The following is a 20,943-nucleotide window of genomic DNA, read 5'->3' as shown; positions in this document are numbered from 1 at the left end:
GAACAAAATTTTAAATCCTGCAAGTTAATCAGCGGCGCATCCAACGGAACTTTAATTTTTATTTTAGCTATAGACTTTCATGTGATAAGGACAATTCATAGTGAAAAACGCTAATGACAGTTAACATAAAATTATCATTTCAATGACATAATTTTACACAATTTTAATACAAAAATTATGAAGTCAGCATCAATTTAATTTCACCATACATTTTCTAAAAAGTTTTCACAATTTTGGGTGCTATTGCATGCATAAAGAGAGGGAAAGAGAAGGTGAAAGAGACAAAAAATATAACACTGAATTTTAACCCCTATGAGGCTCGTATCAGATGTTGTTTACTTTATTACTTCCTTATATGAAGTAAAGGAAGTATTGCAATTGCGAAAATTTTCAGTTACCATATTTTAGCAAAAATATCCATTTTGATTGCTCTCAAATCCATTTAAATAATGATTTTGTGTAACATCTGGATGTTTAGACAGAATAAAAGCCTCTTGTATGTACAGATGTCATAAAAAAATCTACATATGTACGTATGCTATGTAACTCGAAATCGAGTAGCCGTAGAATGTAAAATGTTGAAATTTTGTATATAGGACTGCTATAACAGGTAATTCTGCACCTGCCTTTTTCATTACAATCAGGCACACAAAATGTGTATGTATATATTATATATGCATATACTCAATCTATTGCTCGGGCCAGCGGGCTCAGTTTCTTTATTCTTATATGTTAGCAAATTGTGCATTTTTTGCTTTAAAAGTTATGTTGTTCTTATGTTCCAGTTAAAGTTTATATGTCTTTAGTTAATCTGCATGCAATAGTTGTAGAATTATCAAAAATTTAAAAATTGTTTAAGTGGTACTAAGCCTAACGAAGCCACCATTTCTTTACATCTGAAACTCTTAGTAGAATAGTGAATTAAGTTAGTTTATGCACCAACTTCAATGTCTTTTTACTAAGTGGAATTAAATGTAAACTTTCAATTTCGTATATCAAAAATGGCCAAATTGCTCTTTTTTTGCATACAAACTCAATTTTAATTTTAATTTTTTCAAAAATTGTTTTTAACTATATTTAGTGTTTTATGTTTTTCCGTATTTCAGAATTTTTAATGCAAATGCTTTGAATTTTTATGTACTTTTGCCTTGCCGTCAAATGAGAAGAGAATGAGAAATACATTTGTAGTGAAATTCGAGGAAATAAGTTTAAATGAAATGCAGCAAAAAAAGTGTATAATTCAAAATGCTATATAAGGAAGTCATGCAATGTCCATACCAGATTTCTTTCTTTTATTTTATTTTGATGTACCAAAAATTACATTAATTGAAAGCTGCATTTGTAAGGTGTTCCTAAATAAAGGTTAGGTAAGCATGAAAATGGTTCTTTACTACTATTACAAAGGAAAAATAGCAACAGTTTGTTGAAAAAGTTTCAGGAATACTTTGGATAAAAATAATTAAATGCTTGCCATTTGTAACATTGTATTAGCAGTGCTACCTTTCAAGAGCAGTAATGTTATTCAGTATTTAATAAATGAATAGCAATAATTCAGTATTTGCTGAATGATATTGAAAAATCAAAACTACAACATGAGTTTTCACCACCTATACACATTTCACTGTATAAAGTTTGACATTTTTCACAAGTATTGTGTGTTCACAACTCAAAGAAAACAAGTTCCATCCTTTATGTATTTTATAAACATAATTTTTTTCTCCAAAGAATGTCACGAAGGAAAACTTATCGAAACTTTCCTATTGAGGAAACTATTACCTACCAATTTATACTGACATATTTATGGCAGGCCATAGACAGTTTGAATTTTTATTCACTTATAATCTTAGGAACTCTTAGGCGTATGTATATGTTATTGTAAAAGCCCAAAGTCTGGTAAATCCTAGGTTTTTACTAAAAAAAAAAAACCAAGCTTTTACCAAAGTGGCTTGGTAAAAGTCTGAAGTATGCTTTAATATGATTCCATTTTGGACTTTCACCAAGCCTTTGTGGTAAAACCTAGGAGCTACCAATGCCTTCCAAAAGAGGGATTACTTACGATAGGATTTTCCATTCGTAGATATACTTACTGCCTACAGAGTGTCCCCCAAAAAAGTTAAAACACACTTTAACTTTTTAATTCATAATATAAGTTGTAAAAGTGATAAAAATAAGATATGATTTAAGATTATGCCGATGAAACTGTCTTACAATTATTTTTATACAGTCAAAAGTCTTTAATCCGGACTCGTCGGGACTTTGGTGATTCTGGATAATTGATTTTTCCGGATTATAGATCATCAGTTTAAATCTGGGAAGATGGCATGCAGAAATTATAAAATTAAAAATATTAAACTGTAATTTATAAAATAATGAGCAATTATGATCTAAAAGGTATCAAAATTTACAAAAAAAAAAAAAAAAAAAAGCTTAATATTTATTTGTTTACTTTATTAAACATTTCTTTCAACGCGCACATGCGTAAAGCATACATCATGCATAGCCAAAATTAGAAAATTGCAACCAGAAAACTATTTGATTTGTATTCGTGATATTTATAATGACGAGGAATTTGATTTAAATAATATCAAAGACGAAGTACATTGAGATGAAATACTACATTTAATAAGAAATTATAAGCCGAATAAAATAAAATCATCTGCCCTGAAGATAACGATAGTGTTGACAGATCAACTTCCAGTTCATTGCGCGCCGCCACGTTCCCACAAAGGATATGCCTTTATGCATTTTTTGGAGCAATTCCACCTTTTGTTCGATGGACATCGAAACATACTTTCGTTTTCGTAGATCCTTTGGGAGCTTTAACATCGGAAATTCTATTTGACATAATCGAAAGTTCAAACTTACTTTTATAAAATTGCTCTTACAGTCTGCAAAAAATAATAAGCCGGATCCAATTCGAAGATTAAGGAACGACGCAATCATCAACATTAACTGAAATAGACAATTAAATAATTTTAGCTTATACCGTCCGTTATACATTAAATGCGCAGCGAAAATGTATTCTGCGCTTGTGCACACGCAAATGCGTAGTCGTAAAGGTCTTATGCGCACGCTTAAACGCCTATGTGCATGCGTCAAAGCGGAGCGCCAAGCGCAGAAAGTTTTTAGCTTTGAGGTCCGAATTATAGATCATTCCGGATTATGGGTGTCCGAATTAACGACTTTTGACTGTATACGTTATTTGATATCATCTTCATCAGCTCTTTTACTATGCGGACTTTGGAGTAGGGCAAATTTTGTAAAATGATCTTTGTACACTAAAATGAATTTCATATCATGATCAGGATAGAACTGCATATCTATTAGGTTGACTCGGCATCAAGAATTCATTTTGCTATGCACAACTGGTTTCATTACAATTCGCTTTTTTCACAGTCTTTTGTTCTTTTCTGACATGGTTCACATAGTCTCAAATACGTGAGGTTAGATTCTAGTATTGCATTCTTGTACTTGTGATTCAGTTCCTTAATCATATGGGTTCTTCCACCATGCCCAATTGCGATATGAGCACCTGTATGATGCTAAAGATTTCATGAATTGTAACATAATATCGGATTTCTGTTTTTTTTTTTTTTTTTTTTTTTTTTTTCTGCAGATAGTAGTGTTTAAGTTTGTCCTCTCCTCCAAAATTTAGATTGTCATAGCATTTCAAGCTTCTGTAATGAGCTGATTGCTTTTGCATCACACATTTTGCTTCTTTCATTTCATTTATTAAAGAGGTTATTTCTAATTTGTTAGATAAAAAGCTTGTTATCGTGTTTATTTTTTACAGTTTCAGACAAAATGACGTAAAACTTTTTCTGCATAACATCGCTCATTTCTTTTCAGCAAAATAAAAATTTCAAAATATGTTTAAATGGTTTTAGATCGTAGCCACTTACATTTCTTGAATTTGCTTGAAGTTAGACTACAAATGACACAAATAAGAAGGAGCAAGAACAGACAAGTGTCGTGATGGAATATGCATGCTCAGGTTTATTCAGAGTTAATTAAATTTTTAGTTTCGAGCTTTACCGGTAGGCATTGGTAATTCTTAGGTTTTATTGCAAAGGCTTGGTAAAACTCTGAAACAGAATCATATTAAAGCCCACTTTGGTAAAAGATACAATTTATTGGTAAAACCTAGGATTTACTAGACTTTGGGCTTTTACAGTAACATACAATGGTAATCATAAATTAAGGAAAAATCACAAAAATAGGGATAACTCCCTCAAAATTAAGCCAAACCATGTAAAATTTGAATATAATGCCAAGTAAGAGTAGCTGAGTAAAACTGAGATATGCTAATTAGTGGTGCAGCTTTCGGAATACGCCATCTGCAAGGAGCATAAAAGTCCATGTTTGAGAGCAAGCCCACATATTTCACTGTGACAGTGACATCAGAAATCTGAGATAGCCAATTCGTAACAATGACCTCCAGGCATCATTTGCCTCCAGAACTGCGATGGAGAGCCATTGGGAGACTAGAGGCAGGACAAAGTCAAACAGAAGTGGCCAGATGGCTAAATGAGAGTCCTTCTGTAGTTCATAGACTTTGAAGGCAATTTCAAATCACAGATTCGGCACCTAGGAGGTTCAGCCAAGGACGGCCAACTGCTACGACGAGCGCGGATGACCGATATTTGACATTATGTGCACTCAGGAATAGAACTGCTACTCCGACTCTTCTTAGATCCTCCCTTGCTGCAGCCAACGAAAGGTTGGTGTCAACGTCAACTGTGCGTAGAAGGCTTCACGAAGGTGGTCTGTATGTGAGGCGACCAGCCATTCGTATGCCAGTCACGTCACGCCATAGGAGGGACCGTTTTCAGTGGGCACGGCAACATGTCCACTGGACGCCTGATCAATGGAGGGCGGTTCTCTTTATTGATGAATCCAGGTTTAGTCTAGAAAGTGATAGTAGGCGTTATTCGATATGGAGAGAACCTAGAACCCGTTATCATCCATCAAACATCCGTGAAAGAGATGCATACGGAAGGGGTAGTGTCTGTGTGTGGGGGTGGCATCTCTTTGGGTGGATGCACAGACCTCCATGTCCATCCATGGGAAACCGTGAATGCTCAGATTTATACAGATGACATCCTTGGTGTTTATGTGCATCCATATGCCGGGGCAATAGGTGATGCTTTCCTGTTACAGGACGACAACCCAAGACCACACAAGGCTTGCATCGTAGATGATTAGCTTCAACAGAAAACAATTATGCACATGGAGTGGCCAGCTCGATCCCCGGACTTTAATCCTATCGAGCACGTTTGGGATGCTTTAGGGAGACTAGCTGCTTTCAATCCGCCCCCTCAAACCCTTGTGGCTTTTGCAACTGCTTTGCAAGAGCAATGGCTCTCGCTTCCTATGGAACTGATAGACCACATAATTGAAAGCATCACATATTGCTGTATGTACTGTATTGTTTCTAGAGGCGATCATATTCTATATTGAAGGTACTCTTCCTATAGCAAACTGACACCTTCGATTTGTTCATTTTATACATGTGCTAATTTCTATACTACCATATTTGTCATGTAATTTCTTTTTATGTTATTTGATACCTTACTATCTGTTGTGTATTGTGGGTAAGTTTCATTAAATTCTACATGTAACTTTTTCAGTAATCATGACTTTTGTGATTTTTCCTTAATTTATGATAACCAGTGTATATATTGTTTTCTTGCATGAGGTATATATATATATATGTAATAGATTCAAAATCAGGAATTTGGATGATGTAGAAGTGTTGATCCACAATGACTATGAAATTGGAGGTGGATGCAGATTTAAATCTTCTTTTTTTATTTTAGCAAACATGTTGTGGCGACAATCAAGTTGGCACATTGATTGCGCCTATTCCAATAGATTTTACATTTTAGATAAACTTGCAATATGAATGAAAGAGCAGACAGACTGCAGTGCGGCCAGGCCAAAGCATAGAAAGCAAGTGCTTAATGATCAGGATGAAATCTCAAGTCAGACTGAGTTAGTTTTGGTTTTCAGAGCATTTTGATTGGATAGTTAATATTGCTGTAAAATTATTATTGGCTGCTTGAATTTTAGTTCAATTTACATCACCAGAATTACGTAAGAGTCATACGACATTGATTTTTCTCGAAATGACGCAGTGCAAAGAGAGATTACTATTTTTAGAATAGAGAAAAAAAATTAATTTACACTGCTAATATTTTACACATTCTTTATTTTTCTTACATATACATATAAAGACCCAAACTGCATGGAGGTTAGAAATACAGACTGCCATACCGATGGGCCCTGGTTCGAAACCCAGAGAAGGATGGATAACTGTAATTTCAAGTGGTGGTAAAGCTTGGTGGTAAAGGAACACGAGTGGGAGACTTTTGGTATCCCCAGAGTCTTCTCCTTCAAAATTGGGGCAAAGCTGCACAGTTAGTATTGTAAGACTATACTTGTAAAACTTATGGTGAAATTATGGTATCCTATCCAATTATTCATGTATCTGTACGAGGTATATATAGTACCCATCACTTATTAAAATCACTTCTCTTCCAAATGTATTTGAGTTTATTAAGCGACTGAGTTTAATAGACAGTGATTTGTGTGTTGTAAACCGTGATATCAGTTTTAAACTTTTCAAGCAAAATAATTAAAATTTAATGCTAAAAATTAAACTATTTAATCAATTTTTAAAATTCATTAAAAAGTTTTTATAATTACGTTCTGGATGAAATTTCATTTTTTACATACAACTATTTTGAGTTTATTTCATATCGTTCAGTAACAGTTTCTTAGTTGCATTTTTAATTTCATAAAACTGCAAATAACTCATTTGATCAGCATCTTTCAGCCCAAGTTTTGTACAATTTGCTGTACTTTCCTAGATTTGATTTATGATGGCATGTCATCATTTTTTTTCTGCATCACTTTCAATGTCAGTTTCTGCAGGATTTTCCACCACTTTCATAGTCAGTTTCTACACAAGTTGTCTCAATATTGTTATGAACTGAGACATATCTAAATCTTCATATGTTCCTTTACTGATGTCTGAAACATTGGCCATTGTTTGCAGTTCCTCTGAGGCTTTTGCTACATTTCAAAAGCAGATTTTGACCGATTTTTAAGATGTTAACTTTCTACATTAACTATAAATATGTAAGGCCTGTAGCAAAGATATGAACTTACTTATGTCCTTTAAACTGTTTGCATTTTCATACAATGCAATTAATTCTGTTCATCATTTTCTGAACATCTCTTTGGTATTGATATTTAAAAGCTTTTATAATACCCTAAAATTAAAAGAATATTAGAAATTGTATTTTTAGGTAGAAACACTAACAGAAAGATATCAGAGGTGCGAGTGCTGCACAGTAACCCTAATAAAACTATTTTTTCATTTTTCGGTTCATTGCCTCATTTTCAAAAGAAAATCAGTTAAAACAGTACTTGTCACCCACGGGTTCTTGTCGCTGCGGTAAGTCAAAAGTAAATTCTTGACTCCTTTCAAACATCAAGGTTTTCTGCTTAAGTAACCAATGGTGTCCTGTTAGCTGTTGGGTCCATATTGCACATCAATAACATAGTAACTTATTCCATCAGTTTCATAAACCAACTGCTGTTTCACTTTTAAATATTAATGTATATTTTGGTAATGTTCTGTAACACAGTCTAATTATGTATATTTCGTGTGGCTTGTATTTATTTAGCAGTCCAAATCAAAAGTTTTTATCAATTATCAGCAGCATGATGATCTGATACAAAATTTTCTCCTAGCATTTAGTGAATTAGTAAAAAAAGCTTTAGGAATAGAAACATTCTTTAATTTTATAGCTTCAAACCATTTCAGAAAAGCAATTTCAGCATATCTTGATTTTTTTTTCTTTCTCGCTTCTTTGAGTCATAAGCATTTATTAATTATTTTTCATAAATTATAATTCATTGATTAAGCAAACTGTACAATGCTGTATGAGAAATTCCCAATTTAAATTTAGTTTTCCCCTCTCTGGCTATATTAAAAATCTTTTAACAAATTGTCTTTTTCACTTAGTAATCAGTTTCATCCTTTCCAAGTCTTTTCATTTGGCATTTTCGACATGTTACAAGTTAAGTACATAACAGATTAAAAAAGCGTGTCTTCCAGTAATTTATTCAAATTTCAAACCTTATGTTTCCAGCCAGCAGGAAGATTGCCTTTTGCCTGTTTAGTCAATCAGCCACTTCATGATTACAAACATGACAAATGCTTGCCTTGCTTTTATTCTATAATTTCTATCGCCTTTTCATTCAAAGACTCTTAACTGTAAAGTAATGCTAAGAAGCAAGCATTTCATGAACTTTTTTTTAAAACTCACTGTGAACGTAATCAGGGTTGCCCCTCAAACAGGAGAATGAAATTCCCTGACTTTTCCAGGTGTCTTTTAAGGAAATTCTGGTTTATCCATGTAGTGCGTGCTGGCTATGAGGCAAATTAATTATGGTACCACTTGAAAATACAAAAATTTGCCAATTACATATGACTTATATATATATAATCCCCAAAGTTTTACTACTATAATTGTAACAGGAGTCGTTTTCTCCATTGAAGACTGAGATTAGAATTTGCTGAATCTGCATTAAAAAGTGTCTTTTTTTTTGCACATTTTGCAGCTAAACGAAAGGAAGATATCTATTTAATGACATTTTAAATTAAACTCAGATATTTCATATTTATTTAGCAGCATACATAATCAAAAAATATGTGCATTAAATTTCATAATGATATGTCATCATACTGCTAGAATTAGTTTCAGAAGTATGCCACAGAAAATTTCCTGAAATTCAAAAGTACTATTAATTAATAATAAATAAATTTAGAAGGAAAAACCATAATAAATGCTATGAATAACATTAAAATAAGTTAATTACTTAAAGAATAAAAATTGAATTATAATAATCAACAATATTTTGGTGAATAAAGTTATATTAAACGGTTACAGTAGATGACTGATTAATATTTTTTTATTTTACCACAAAATGACAAATAGGGCATATATTAAAAAGAAAAGTTTAAAAGATTTTGTAGTAAATCCTAGTATACGGTACAGCCTTGGCCCGATTCTGAAAATTGTTGCCAACACCAAAATGACCGTTTACTGCTCATCATAATGTTGCGAAATCCAGTGTGTACCGCAGACTAGGATTAAATCAATTTTGCTTATACAAGAATGGGAAGATATTTTCTTTAGTTCAACATGCACTGCACACACACACGTGCCTCTAGGTTCTCCAGGTACTGGAAACCAAAGTTGAAGGAAACTTGCTTTACCTTTCTAAAAGACAAGAAACTTGCTTTTCCTTTTAAAAGACAATCTGATTAGAGCTGTGAAAACTGGCTCTACACCAGCTGCCCAAATAATGCTCATGCAATACATAATTCACCAAGAGAATGATCCTTTCCAACATTGAAAAAAAAATCGCTTTTTTTGGTATCCCCATATGAAATTCCCTGACTTCCCAGATTTTGACTAAAATATTTAAATTCCCTGACCTTTTTGGGTCAATTTTCGAATTTTCTGACTTCCTGCTTTTCCAGGCAGTGTGGCAACCCTGAATAATGTATCTAAGGGAAAAAATCAAAGGAAAAATTTTGAATGCAGAAACTTTAAAAGATGGGATATTGAAGTTGCATTCCATTTCCTATCAGCTGGCATTCAAGATGGAACTCTCATTCATTTACAGTATGCCTACTCTAAGAGATTGAGTGATCTCCATTGAAGATTGAGATTAGAATTTGCCGAATCTGTATTAAAAAAAATGTCCTTTTTTTTTGCAGATATTTTGCAGCTAAATGAAAGAAAGATATCTATTTAATGACATTTTAAATTAAGTAGTTTTTGCTTTTATTAATCTAAGACAAGGAAATTTTGTCCCCCTGAAACTCAGTGTGGACAAAGAACTTTGAAAACAGTGTTATAGGAATCACGAGGTAAAAAACAAAAATTAATCAAACCCATTTTATTGAAGCACTACATACCTGAACAATAAAGCCACAGTCCACAATATGTTAAATGGATGAACTATGGACAGCTTTGATGGTATAAGATATTCTGGTAATGAAGTATCAGTCTTTTGCCAATTTGAGTTTAATAAACGATGGTTTTTCTTTTGATTAGTATTTATTTAGTTTTGTTTGGATATATTTAAACGTAATAAGCAGCTGAGTTTAACCACTGAGTTTAATAAGTGGCATTTAGCACACATGCAGTTAATCGGGCTTAGAGGTTAGTGCTGGGAATTCTAAATATAATCATACGATACCTTAAAATTTCAATAAATTTACAAATATAGCTTTTCAAATAAAATATATGTATGAAAGATAACAAAAAATATTTTTAAGACCTGCAGGAAAATTAGGATCTAAAAATAATATTTTCATGGTTAATATGATTACTAAGAAATGAAAGTGTTAAACTTTTGAAGACAAGGTAAAAATTATTAAAGAAGCTGAAGCTTAAAAGCTGGTAACTCATTAAAAAATAAATTTGAATCTCTCTGCCTTCCCCTCCCCCTAAAAAAATTGTTAATTTGCCATTATCTGCCTTTCAAACAATCCTAAAAATAATGAATTCTTTTTTCAAAAAAGAATATTTTCAAAAACAAAAGTATTCAAGTGGTTTTAAATAAACTTCAGTTGCCAATATTTTAGTTCACTTTTAGTAATGAAATGTTTAAAAAATGAAGATAGATCAAATTAGAAGAAAAGGACACCAGTGTAAAATTTAAAATCTTATTTTAAACCCTTCTTTTAAAATAAGATTACCTTAATAGAGCAACCTTATTTTAAAAGAATATAAATATATGGACATCAGTAATTTCTCATCATCTATTGGATGAATATTTTAAAGCAAAGCCGTATTTTAAGTAAATCAGTGACTGGCAAATTAAGAAGTAAGTGCCAATCAATTGGTTATAAAGTTATAGCTCATTGGAAGACTTCTGCCAATTGAAAATTTTTCTGCAAAGACTTTTTTAAAAGACATAAAAGAAGGATTTTTTTAATCTGCTACATATTAGGAGAATTATGTTACAGCTGAAAAATGAGCAAAGAATGTTTCAGTGCTGCTTCATTTGTTACAATGCTAATGGGAATGAAAAGTAATAAAATAAAAAAATATGTTGCATGGAAAATATTCAGTCGCTTCATACTGTGTAAGACAGCAATAAATAAGTATATATTACCTTGGATAATTACAATTTAAAAAAAAAATAAGCAGAAGATAAAGAGGAAAAAAATTAAAACCATCACTATCTTTCTCATTATCATTTTGAAGTGAATGAAATCTTTGAAATGCCACCAGAAGTTTATACTGCTATAGACTAATCACTGAAAGTTATTTACGATTACATAGCTGCTCATGAAAATCAAGAAAGTGTTTTTGCCGAAAATTTCTAGCAGAGAATTCTCTCCATTTGAGATAAATAAGACACGACAATCAACAATAAAACTTTTTCCACCCGATATTCCTAGTGAAATGAAACATCACAATAACAGCATAGTTTATTCAAAAAATATTATACAGCATTCAAGCTACCCCACTATAAATAAGTCACACTAGAAAGCATTTTTAATTGAAAAAATCGTTTTGGCTCCTAAATTGCACTTGAATATACATTAATTATTATTTTCAATCTGCAAATAAAATTGCTACTTTTTTCTCTCTCTGACATGTGTTTTCTGCATTATAAAATATTAAATGCAACTTGTCCTGAAGAGCTATTCATTTCAATCTGGCATTTTGCTTTGGTTCACTATAAACGGCGTTTCACACTTCGTTGCCACCAAATATTACAGCCCTGCATTATAATTAAAGAAATTAAATAGTGAAGATTTTGCATGAATGTATTCTTGTTTCTTTAAGGTAATTTTCCTAGCTTTTTAAATTCCAAATATACTCTTGAAAATAACACAAAAAATATTTACTGTAATTAATGCTTCAATTTGCAGTTTTACACAGAATCATAAAACTAAGATTTCATTTTTGATATATACAGATTTGCCAGAATTGGTCTACTCACTTTTCTGTCTTTATATAATACACACTACTGAACAATAAAAGACCAGCATTTTGAAATTTGGCAAAAAAAATAATGAATCATTCTTGACATATGAATCATTTTTAAACCTACTTTTATATAAAACATAATTACATTCAAGACTTTTAATTACAAATGATATCTGAGGATAGTACAAACTAATGTAACTATAAGAATAGTTAGCTATATAAAATTCTAAATAAGAAAATAAATTTTGTAAATCTGAAGGAATTCATGCACTAAAAACTAATGACAATAAAGTGTTATCTTACTTGTTTAGAAGCTATGCTTTTATCAACTGGATCAATATATTCAAAATTATCAATTTTGTCTACAGTGTAAGTTTTACTGTCACTAGTAAATGATTGCTTATTCAGAGTTTTCTTGGCAATAGCTTCTTCTAAGTCAGCAATCATTTGATTACATGGTGCAGCATCACAGTTTTCATAATCATATCTGAAAGAATACAGGGATTTAATTAACAGTTTGTAATTTATGAGTATATGAGAGAAGACCATCATCATTATTATTATTTATTTTCTAATAATTTTTATTTTTCTAAAGCCATCTTCTCTGAGAACATGCATTTAAAAAAGATTAAGAAATAAAAGTAACTAAAATAAAGAAAATTAAATAATGAAAATAATTTGTTATTGGCAAAGATCATTTTACTTATGGTAAATAAGTTTATGATATCTCACAAAAAGAAAGTTACTGAGCTAAGCATCCTTAATACATAATAGCAGGGAAAATTAAAGGAAGAATTATAAAAAGGTACACTGTGCGCAAAAAAAAAGGGGGGGACAATTTTCTGTCTGCTGTTCTACTGGGCCAATTGATGAAATTCAACTTGCATTTTTCATGTCTCGAAAGCACGACTTAGGGTGTGTATTAGATTTATATATAGCATTGTTCTAATATAGGTATTTTGACACAAAATCGGACTTTTCTAAAATAATATACCAACTTTTTTTTCCATATTTCGATTCTACAACTCAAATTATGGCAAACTATTAAGTTTTTTAGAAATTGCACGTGTAGTTTTTAAAAAATTAGCTCCTCAATGTTAATTGAGTTTAGTATATATTTATTAACCTCTCATTTTTTATTCTTCCTTTCACATTTCGAAAATTAGGTTCATTTCAAATAAAATTCACCCATTTTATGATTTATTTTAAAATAATTTTTATAAATTTTTCAAAAAAATGTTTGAAATATAATCTACATTTTTACCTTCTAATTTTTAAATTAATTTACATTTTGAAATATAATCTACACCAATTTTTTTTTAAAACATTTTTACCATCATCTTAAAGTAGACATATTTCTAAGCCATATTTCATACCTGCAAAAAATTAGTTTTTTATTCAAAATTTCCAAAGATATACGTGAATTTATATATTGGGGCGTTTTGAAATTTGGGATATTTGTTAAAAGTGATAAAACATCAAATGTGGTTTAGACACTTTTCTAAAATTATTTGGAAGTAGAAAAAATGTGATTTTTTTCCCACTCATGCACAATGTAAAAAGGTAGGAATAATATGTCTCCCCCCCCCCCCCGCCCTTGCATAACGGAAGGGAAAGGAAAATAGGTTGCCACATATTAAGAAGTTCGCCAAGTGAATTCTTCTTGGCAAAAATTTAAAAAATTGTGCCAAGATAAATTTTTGAATTTCATCGTAAATTTCGCACAAAATTTTACAAAATTTAATATCCAGGCATAATTTGAGTCTTAGAAATGAAATATGGGAAAAAATTGAAAAAGTCTGATTTTGTGTCCAAATACCTATGTTAGAACAATGTTATATGTAAATCTAATATAAATCCTAAGTTGTGCTTTCGAGAGATGAAAAAAGCAATTTGAATTTTTTCAATTGGTCCAACAAAACGGGAGATATTGAACTCTCTCTCTCTCTCTCTTTTTTTTCCCCCCGCAGTGTACTTTATATTAACTCTTTAGTAAGTCCAATGAAAGATAGTTGGTTGGCAGCTCAAGGTCAATGTTATCACATAGTCCAACACAATTCCCTTTTATGATGCAGAAATATATACATATATATTTAATATTTATATAAAAGGATTCTTCAAATTCTAATTTTGAAGATTCTATGAATAGTTGGGTGATGTTTTCATGTGTGGAATGTCACTGAGAAGGAAATCAGACACCCTGAGAGAAATGCACGCGACTGACAGAATGGAAGCAAGACAAACAGGTACAGGTTGAAACAAGATCAGCACCTGCACATCTATGCAGGCAAATTAAGTATTACTGTGTCTTTCTGACTTCTAAAATTTGCCCAATTTAAAATTTTTGAGGGTCTTCCATCTCTTTTTCCTTATCGCAAGCTCTTGAGAGGATTTCTGTTTGCCGTTATTTTCAGGATGCCCTTTCTGCACTCATACTATATGCTGACAAATATCTGTGCCTTCTCTGTGATTTAAACCCAGGCATTTCGGTATGGCAATCAGTGTGTCTAACCATTACACCATATGGTCCAGTGTGTCTAACCATTACACCAAACTGAAATAGATCTGTAAAGTCCTAAAAGTAGCCAAAAGTGTCAATGTCAAGAATCTGGTGATATATGCAGAGAAGAAAGTTAATGCCAAACACATGCCACAACACTCTCAGCACCTACGTCAACCCAGATTGCAAAAGAGTTTGCGGCAGCTATAGGAACTTAACTGTTCTGATATTCCATGAGTGAATGGTTGCATAAAAGGGATCTGTATGGAAGGAAATACAAAACTGCTGTCTCATTAATTTAGGTGTAAAATGCAACTGGTTGCAGTGATGCAGAGATCATTGTGACTGGAGTACAATGGTTTAGAGCAGAATTTTCTTTCCCGATAAGTCTTACTTTTACTTACAATGTGATAACAGATGTGTTACAATCTGAAGGAAGAAAACACATGAAATAAGTCTGAGACATCCATCAAAAGCATCAGTACAAAAGTGATAGAATCATGGTAGAGGTAGGCATCAATTAAAATGGCAGCACTAACCAACACATTTTTACTAGTGTAACTATGAAATGCTGAAATATACAGAGGTAAGGTTATTGATTCTTATTCTCACTTCAGATTTTTTAGGGATACAAACAGCAATAACTTCCTATGAACAGATGAACAATTATCTTCAGCATAAAGGAATCCTGCTTATGAAGTGGCCCATACAGTCACTGAATTTAAATCCAATAGAACATGCATGAAATACACTAAGATGCTGACCTGCCTCACTGCAGCCTATACCTATGAATCTCCACAGCATCAAGGCACTATTCTTTGTGAATATACTTTGTTACTGCAAGAACTCCTGGACAATTTTGATACACAGCACTGAAAATCACAGTAAACAGTAAAGGGAGTGTATTTCTAAAATGCTGGAAGAGCTTTTCCCCATTTCACTTTATATCCCATTTCCCATGTTCTCATTTAAATTTATTTTTTGCAGAAACAGGAATTCTGCATTTTGTAAAGATGTCAGGCATGACAAAATAAAGATTTTATGCAAGTTTCATGTCCTTAGCTTCAAAATCATTCAAGTAACATGAGTTTTTGTTCTTTTAATTTTTTTTTCAGTTAGTGTACTAACACATCTAAATAAAGATCAAGACATCTAAGTAAATGAAACTGATGACTTCATACAAATAGATTTTTGTAATTAAGGCAGCCATTTGAGATAACTTTTGAGGAGAAATAATTTTCAATTTAAATGAATATAAAACATTTTTCAGTTTAAAGTCACTTTACCAGTGAAGCTATTGATAAAATTATTTGAATCTATCCTTAATCTCCCTACATACAGTTTAGTTCTATTTTTATTCTTTTGTCTTACAATACCAAACTTCTTACCTGTAATGATTTAGAAGGTTTTTAATTTTTTAAATTTTATTTAAGTAATAATTTAAATCTTGGTTAACATATCATTAAATATTTGATAATACTATGAATGCAAAATAGAGGGAGAAATAATCTGATCTAATTAAAAATAACCAGTGTCCCATTAATATTGGAATCACTTTGTTTTATTGAATTTTAGTATATTTGCGGAGATCCTTCATTATTATGCTTTGTGGTTGTTGTCTGGTAATGCAATCTGCTAGCGAGAGTGGTAACTGCATTGCTGTTGCCCTATTGTCCTTGAAAGCAGTAAATGATCTTCAGAATTGAAACTAGATCTCCAGCATAGAAACTATTGTATTTGTATATTGTACAGCAAGGCAAAAGTGCACATTTGTCTCCAAATTTGATATTTTAATATGTTTTGATCTGCAAGAGTTGCCAAATATCTTATTTTGTTCTAAAGCTTTAAAAATGCATCATGAATCAAATTATTACTCACATATGTTAAGATCTGATAAATGGTATTAGTTTAATGATAAATGGTATTAGTTGTTTGACTTCTGAATTAGAATTGGTATTAGTTTGTTGGTAGTTAAAGCTCCTACAACAATAAGCGGCCAAGAATAAAAAGTTTAGCACAAAGTGCCACATTAAATATAACAGAATAATAATTTTTATAACTTCCATTGAGAAATAAATAAGTGCCATGTCCAAAGAAGTACTTATTCAGCCTAAATTTTTGCAGCTCTAACTAAAACTATTTTAAACGATGCAAATATTCTTGTTTGGCATTTTTAAATTTAAAAAAATTTGTAAAATACCAAAATACATTTCTTTTTATATATGAAGAAATAGATTTTATGATTTTCTGATCCTTTTACACTTAGTTATAACAGAATCTAAACAATATATATATATATAAGTGACATATACAATTGTGAAATCAATGCTATGCATACAATTGCGAAATGTTTTGATCAATAGAGATTTTTTTCAAAAGGGGGATCTCATTCACAGAAACTTTTAGAATTTATGTTTTAGAAAATAGTGCTAGATTTCAAACATTAAAACATAGTCAATTGGTAATATTTTTTGCATAAATTAAAAATGAAAAATATTTCTAGTCAATGAATTTTTTGTATGACTATTAGATTATGATTCTAAAATATTATATCACATACAAATATTATTAATGCATATTTAACATTTGAAAACATACAAACTACTTGTGTGAAAATGCTTTCAGATTACCAAAAACAACAAAGTTACAAATTAAAGAATGTACACACTAGTATATCACAAAGAACTATTGAATGATACATTAACCAACTCCACCTCCCAAAAATAACCATATAAATTTGAATTTTAGGTATTATAAAATGTATAAAAATTCCAAAATTTAAACCTCTTGATTAATTTCTCTGCCATATGAGAGCCAATTTAATTTCTTTTTCTTTTCTTTTCTCTTTTCTATTTATTTATTTATTTTTTTTTACAATGAGCATACACATTTACTAAATGCATTTATAAGAAACAGGGAACCATATAAAACCTTATATTTCAGAATTATTACAAAATTTGATTATTTTTAGAATTTAAAAATGATAAAACACTAAAATGTGTTATTTAAAGTATTTCTGCAACCGACAGTAAATTGTTGACCAATGGCTGCAAAAATAAAATCTGCATAAAGATATTTATGGACATGAAGTATAGTGCATATTTTAAGATGTCAAAGAAATATCCAGCTTGAATTTATTCACTATAGTTTCTTTTTGTAATGCATACTAAAAAATCTTAGGGAAAAAAAAAAAAAAAAAAAAAAAAAAAAAACCCACCCACAAACATGCCGTATCTTTGAAGTAATAAAAGAAAACAAAATTGCATTACTTTTAACATTAAACAGAAGAAAAAAGTCGAAGTTGAACTTTTTCATCAATATATTTACTGTGAATCATTTTATTAAAAATAATTTTAAACTGTTTTTTTTTCATGGTTTGTTTATATATATTGCTTCATTATATCTAAAAGTAAAGTGTTCAGTTAAGAATTTTATGGCCACAAAGAGTGATTATAAAGGATTTTAATACAACATAATCAATAACACAACACACGAAACTGAGAGTATGAAAATGAAATTAAAAAAAAAAAAAAAAGAAAATCTGAAAGGTTTAAAATTTTAAATTAAGCCCAAAGGGGCCTTTTTTTTTTTTTTAACATAATGTGTGTCACCTTTATTTATTAAATATCATGTTCTTTGCCCTTAAACCATTAAATTTAGTTCAAGAGCAAAATTGCCAAATAATTTTAAATTGAGCATATCTTTAGAATTTCCGATACACAGTCTCACGTGTTGGAGTGTTGCCATTGCTCGCTTTGAAATAGTTTAGTTTTTTAATCAAATATTCGTTGAAGTGTTACAAAATCTGAAATTGATAATAAAACAAATTTCAAATTCAAATTAGGGCTTCCACATGCCCATATTCAATGAAAGATTATGTTATTCAAATTTTGATGGCTCTGGGTACCGTTGTTTTATCATAATGCGAGAAACATCTATACGTTTATGCAAATTCTTCATTATTTGATTTCTTTAAATATAAAACAGGGCGATAATATATGGTGGCAATGATATGAAAAGTAATACAGCCTTTAAAACTTTCGACGCAAAATGCCAAAACGAAATTAATAGTCCTTCAGGGCAAATTGCCCCTTTGGACCTAAAAAAAAAAAAGCATTCTGTTAAAATAAAAGGTTTCAGGTAATAACAAAAAATAAAGTAAGATCAAACTTTAATTAATTATTTTGATAATTTTGCATAATACAAGTAAATCCATCATTCGATCAAGCTACTTTAACCCTTTCGCCGTCCTCTCCTCTCCGCGAAAACTTCACCCCAGCGGTCCTTTGTTTGTCGCAGCGTGTAATGATGTTTTCTCTGTATATGCATAACTTTTGTAGTGGATGAATGTAAATGAATATTAAGTAAAATTAAAAGGAAATAACGCATAATGGATAAGTAATAATATATCTGCTTATTTCTAACAGCAGGATTAATTTGATAACATCTGATCCAGGCGGTTCACTCCTCCCATCTTGTTGTAATCTTTTACAATTATTGGTTTTTTTACAGTTCTTTTCCGTGTTTCAACATCAATTATAGAGTTATTATGGACTATACTCATCAAACGTATATCCTTCTTGTCTTTCGAATTCACAACCTCATTTTTTCTCTTTTTCTGCTGTGTAGAGGTTGAAGATCTCTCACTGTCTTGTATCTTATGTAAAATGGTGCGAATATTCATAAAACACGGGGGGGGGGGGGTCAATTAGAAATAGAATGCCTGATTAGTACTACCCTCTAGGAAGTATTAGAACAAACAAAAATAAAAACTCAAACAAGTAAACATTTAGAAAGCGTTTTAAAATGTAGAAGAACGCTTGAAGCGCATTACGGCCACCTGCGGAAATTTCACTTGAACGCGCTAGACGCGTTACGGATGACGAAGAGGTTAATTATATTCAGGAAAGCAGCAAAGTTAATCTCTCATTACCTTAAAATGTAAATTGTAACTGCTTTAATAACAATTCAATCAAGACACACCAAGGCAAATAAAATAAATTCCTAGACAAGAACAAGCAAAAAGTACAGTCATAGAAAATATGGCAACTGCATATTACATTTATTAAATGCTAATATACTTTTTCTGAGTTTATATTTAATTAAGTAGAAAAAAATGAGAAGCATGAATATGATTGCAAATACATTCACTGATAATACACAAAACAGGGAAATTTAATTAGAGCAACACTGTTTGTTTGTATAGCAATTTCTGTCATAAAACCTTATGAGGTTATCTGCACTAAACAGATGGTTGAACTGAAGATTAGAAAGTATGTTAAAAGGTTGTGTGTGTGCAGCTACAACACAGTTTAAGTTTGATAAGAACGAGAGTAAAAACAGATTAGAATTTAAAATAAAAGCCAGTATCTGCTAAAAACTAGAATTTATGATGAGATTGTCTGCCTATAAGTTTTCTGAATTCAGAGTAAAACCATTAAAATGCTTTTGGCGAAAATATTTAAAACAACGGTATTCCAGTAAAATATGATGAATTGTCATAATTCCATTGCAGTTTACACAAAGTAGATCTCTATTACCTTTCAGATGCTCACGATCAGTTGACATTGACCGATTCTCAAACAAGTTAAAAGTACTTCTTTAGCAATAATGTTTGTTACTTCAATCCCTTTCATGCCATCGTGGCGAAGGATCCAGGAGTAGAAAATCTGATATCCCCAACATTTTAGAATCTTATTAAGATTCAAAATTTCGGTAATAATACGATTCGAACTAAGAGTAGGATCTTTCAATAATATTAAAGCACTCAAAGTATCTGCATAGATAATAAAATACTTGCAAAATTGTTTCAAGAGGAAAGTTAAAGCCTGATAAAATGCAGTAGTTCAGAAGAGAAAACCAAGCAAGTTGGGTGTAATTGAAACCCAACAATGTTTATTCCACTACAAAAGTTGCACCAACATGATCTCGGGATTCAGATCCATCTCAGTTGAGAGTGATATAGTTTCTATATTTATGTCTATGCTCTGCAAAGACCTGTCTGTAAATGATATCACTAGTGTTAGATTTATTGCCATGTTGGAATGTATCAAGAAGCTGAATTTCCAGTCCTCATATGGTTGAATTTCAAAATTATTCTCCAGTTGTGTATTGATATAAAACATACTGCTTTAGCAAGGTGCCTACTCTAAGACCAAACAGTATACAGTACAAAGTCTGTATTACGGACGTCTATTACCCGGAATAATCTATAATCTGGACCTCAAAGCCACAAACTTTACACATGCGCATAAAGAATGCACATACATTACTCATGTGCGTAATGTATGCTTTACGCACTGAAAGAAATTAATAAAGTAAACAAATAAATATTAAGCTTTTTTTTTTTTTTTTTTTTTTTTTTTTGTAAAATTTGACACCCTTTAGATCATAACCAACTCTATACATATCGCT

The 20,943-nt window shown here is 31.1% G+C and overlaps 1 protein-coding gene across 4 annotated transcripts in view; it reads right to left on the bottom strand.

Moving 5' to 3' along the window:
* The window catches only part of Pgm1 (phosphoglucose mutase 1), a 119,190-nt gene that overhangs the window by 29,559 nt on the left and 68,688 nt on the right, over nt 1-20,943 (bottom strand). For all 4 annotated transcript variants that reach the window (XM_085823667.1, XM_085823668.1, XM_085823669.1 and 1 more), the window contains one exon: nt 12,333-12,516. In XM_085823667.1, the coding sequence (XP_085679793.1) occupies nt 12,333-12,516 (184 nt within the window). The remainder of the gene's footprint in view (nt 1-12,332; nt 12,517-20,943) is intronic.

The sequence above is a fragment of the Stegodyphus dumicola genome, chromosome 9 (genome assembly GCF_044657685.1).
Source record: "Stegodyphus dumicola isolate Sdum_Otavi_A_Nest chromosome 9, ASM4465768v1".
Taxonomy (NCBI): domain Eukaryota; kingdom Metazoa; phylum Arthropoda; class Arachnida; order Araneae; family Eresidae; genus Stegodyphus; species Stegodyphus dumicola.
The sequence above is the reverse complement of the archived record's forward strand: the minus strand, read 5'-3'. Positions and strand labels throughout refer to the sequence as shown.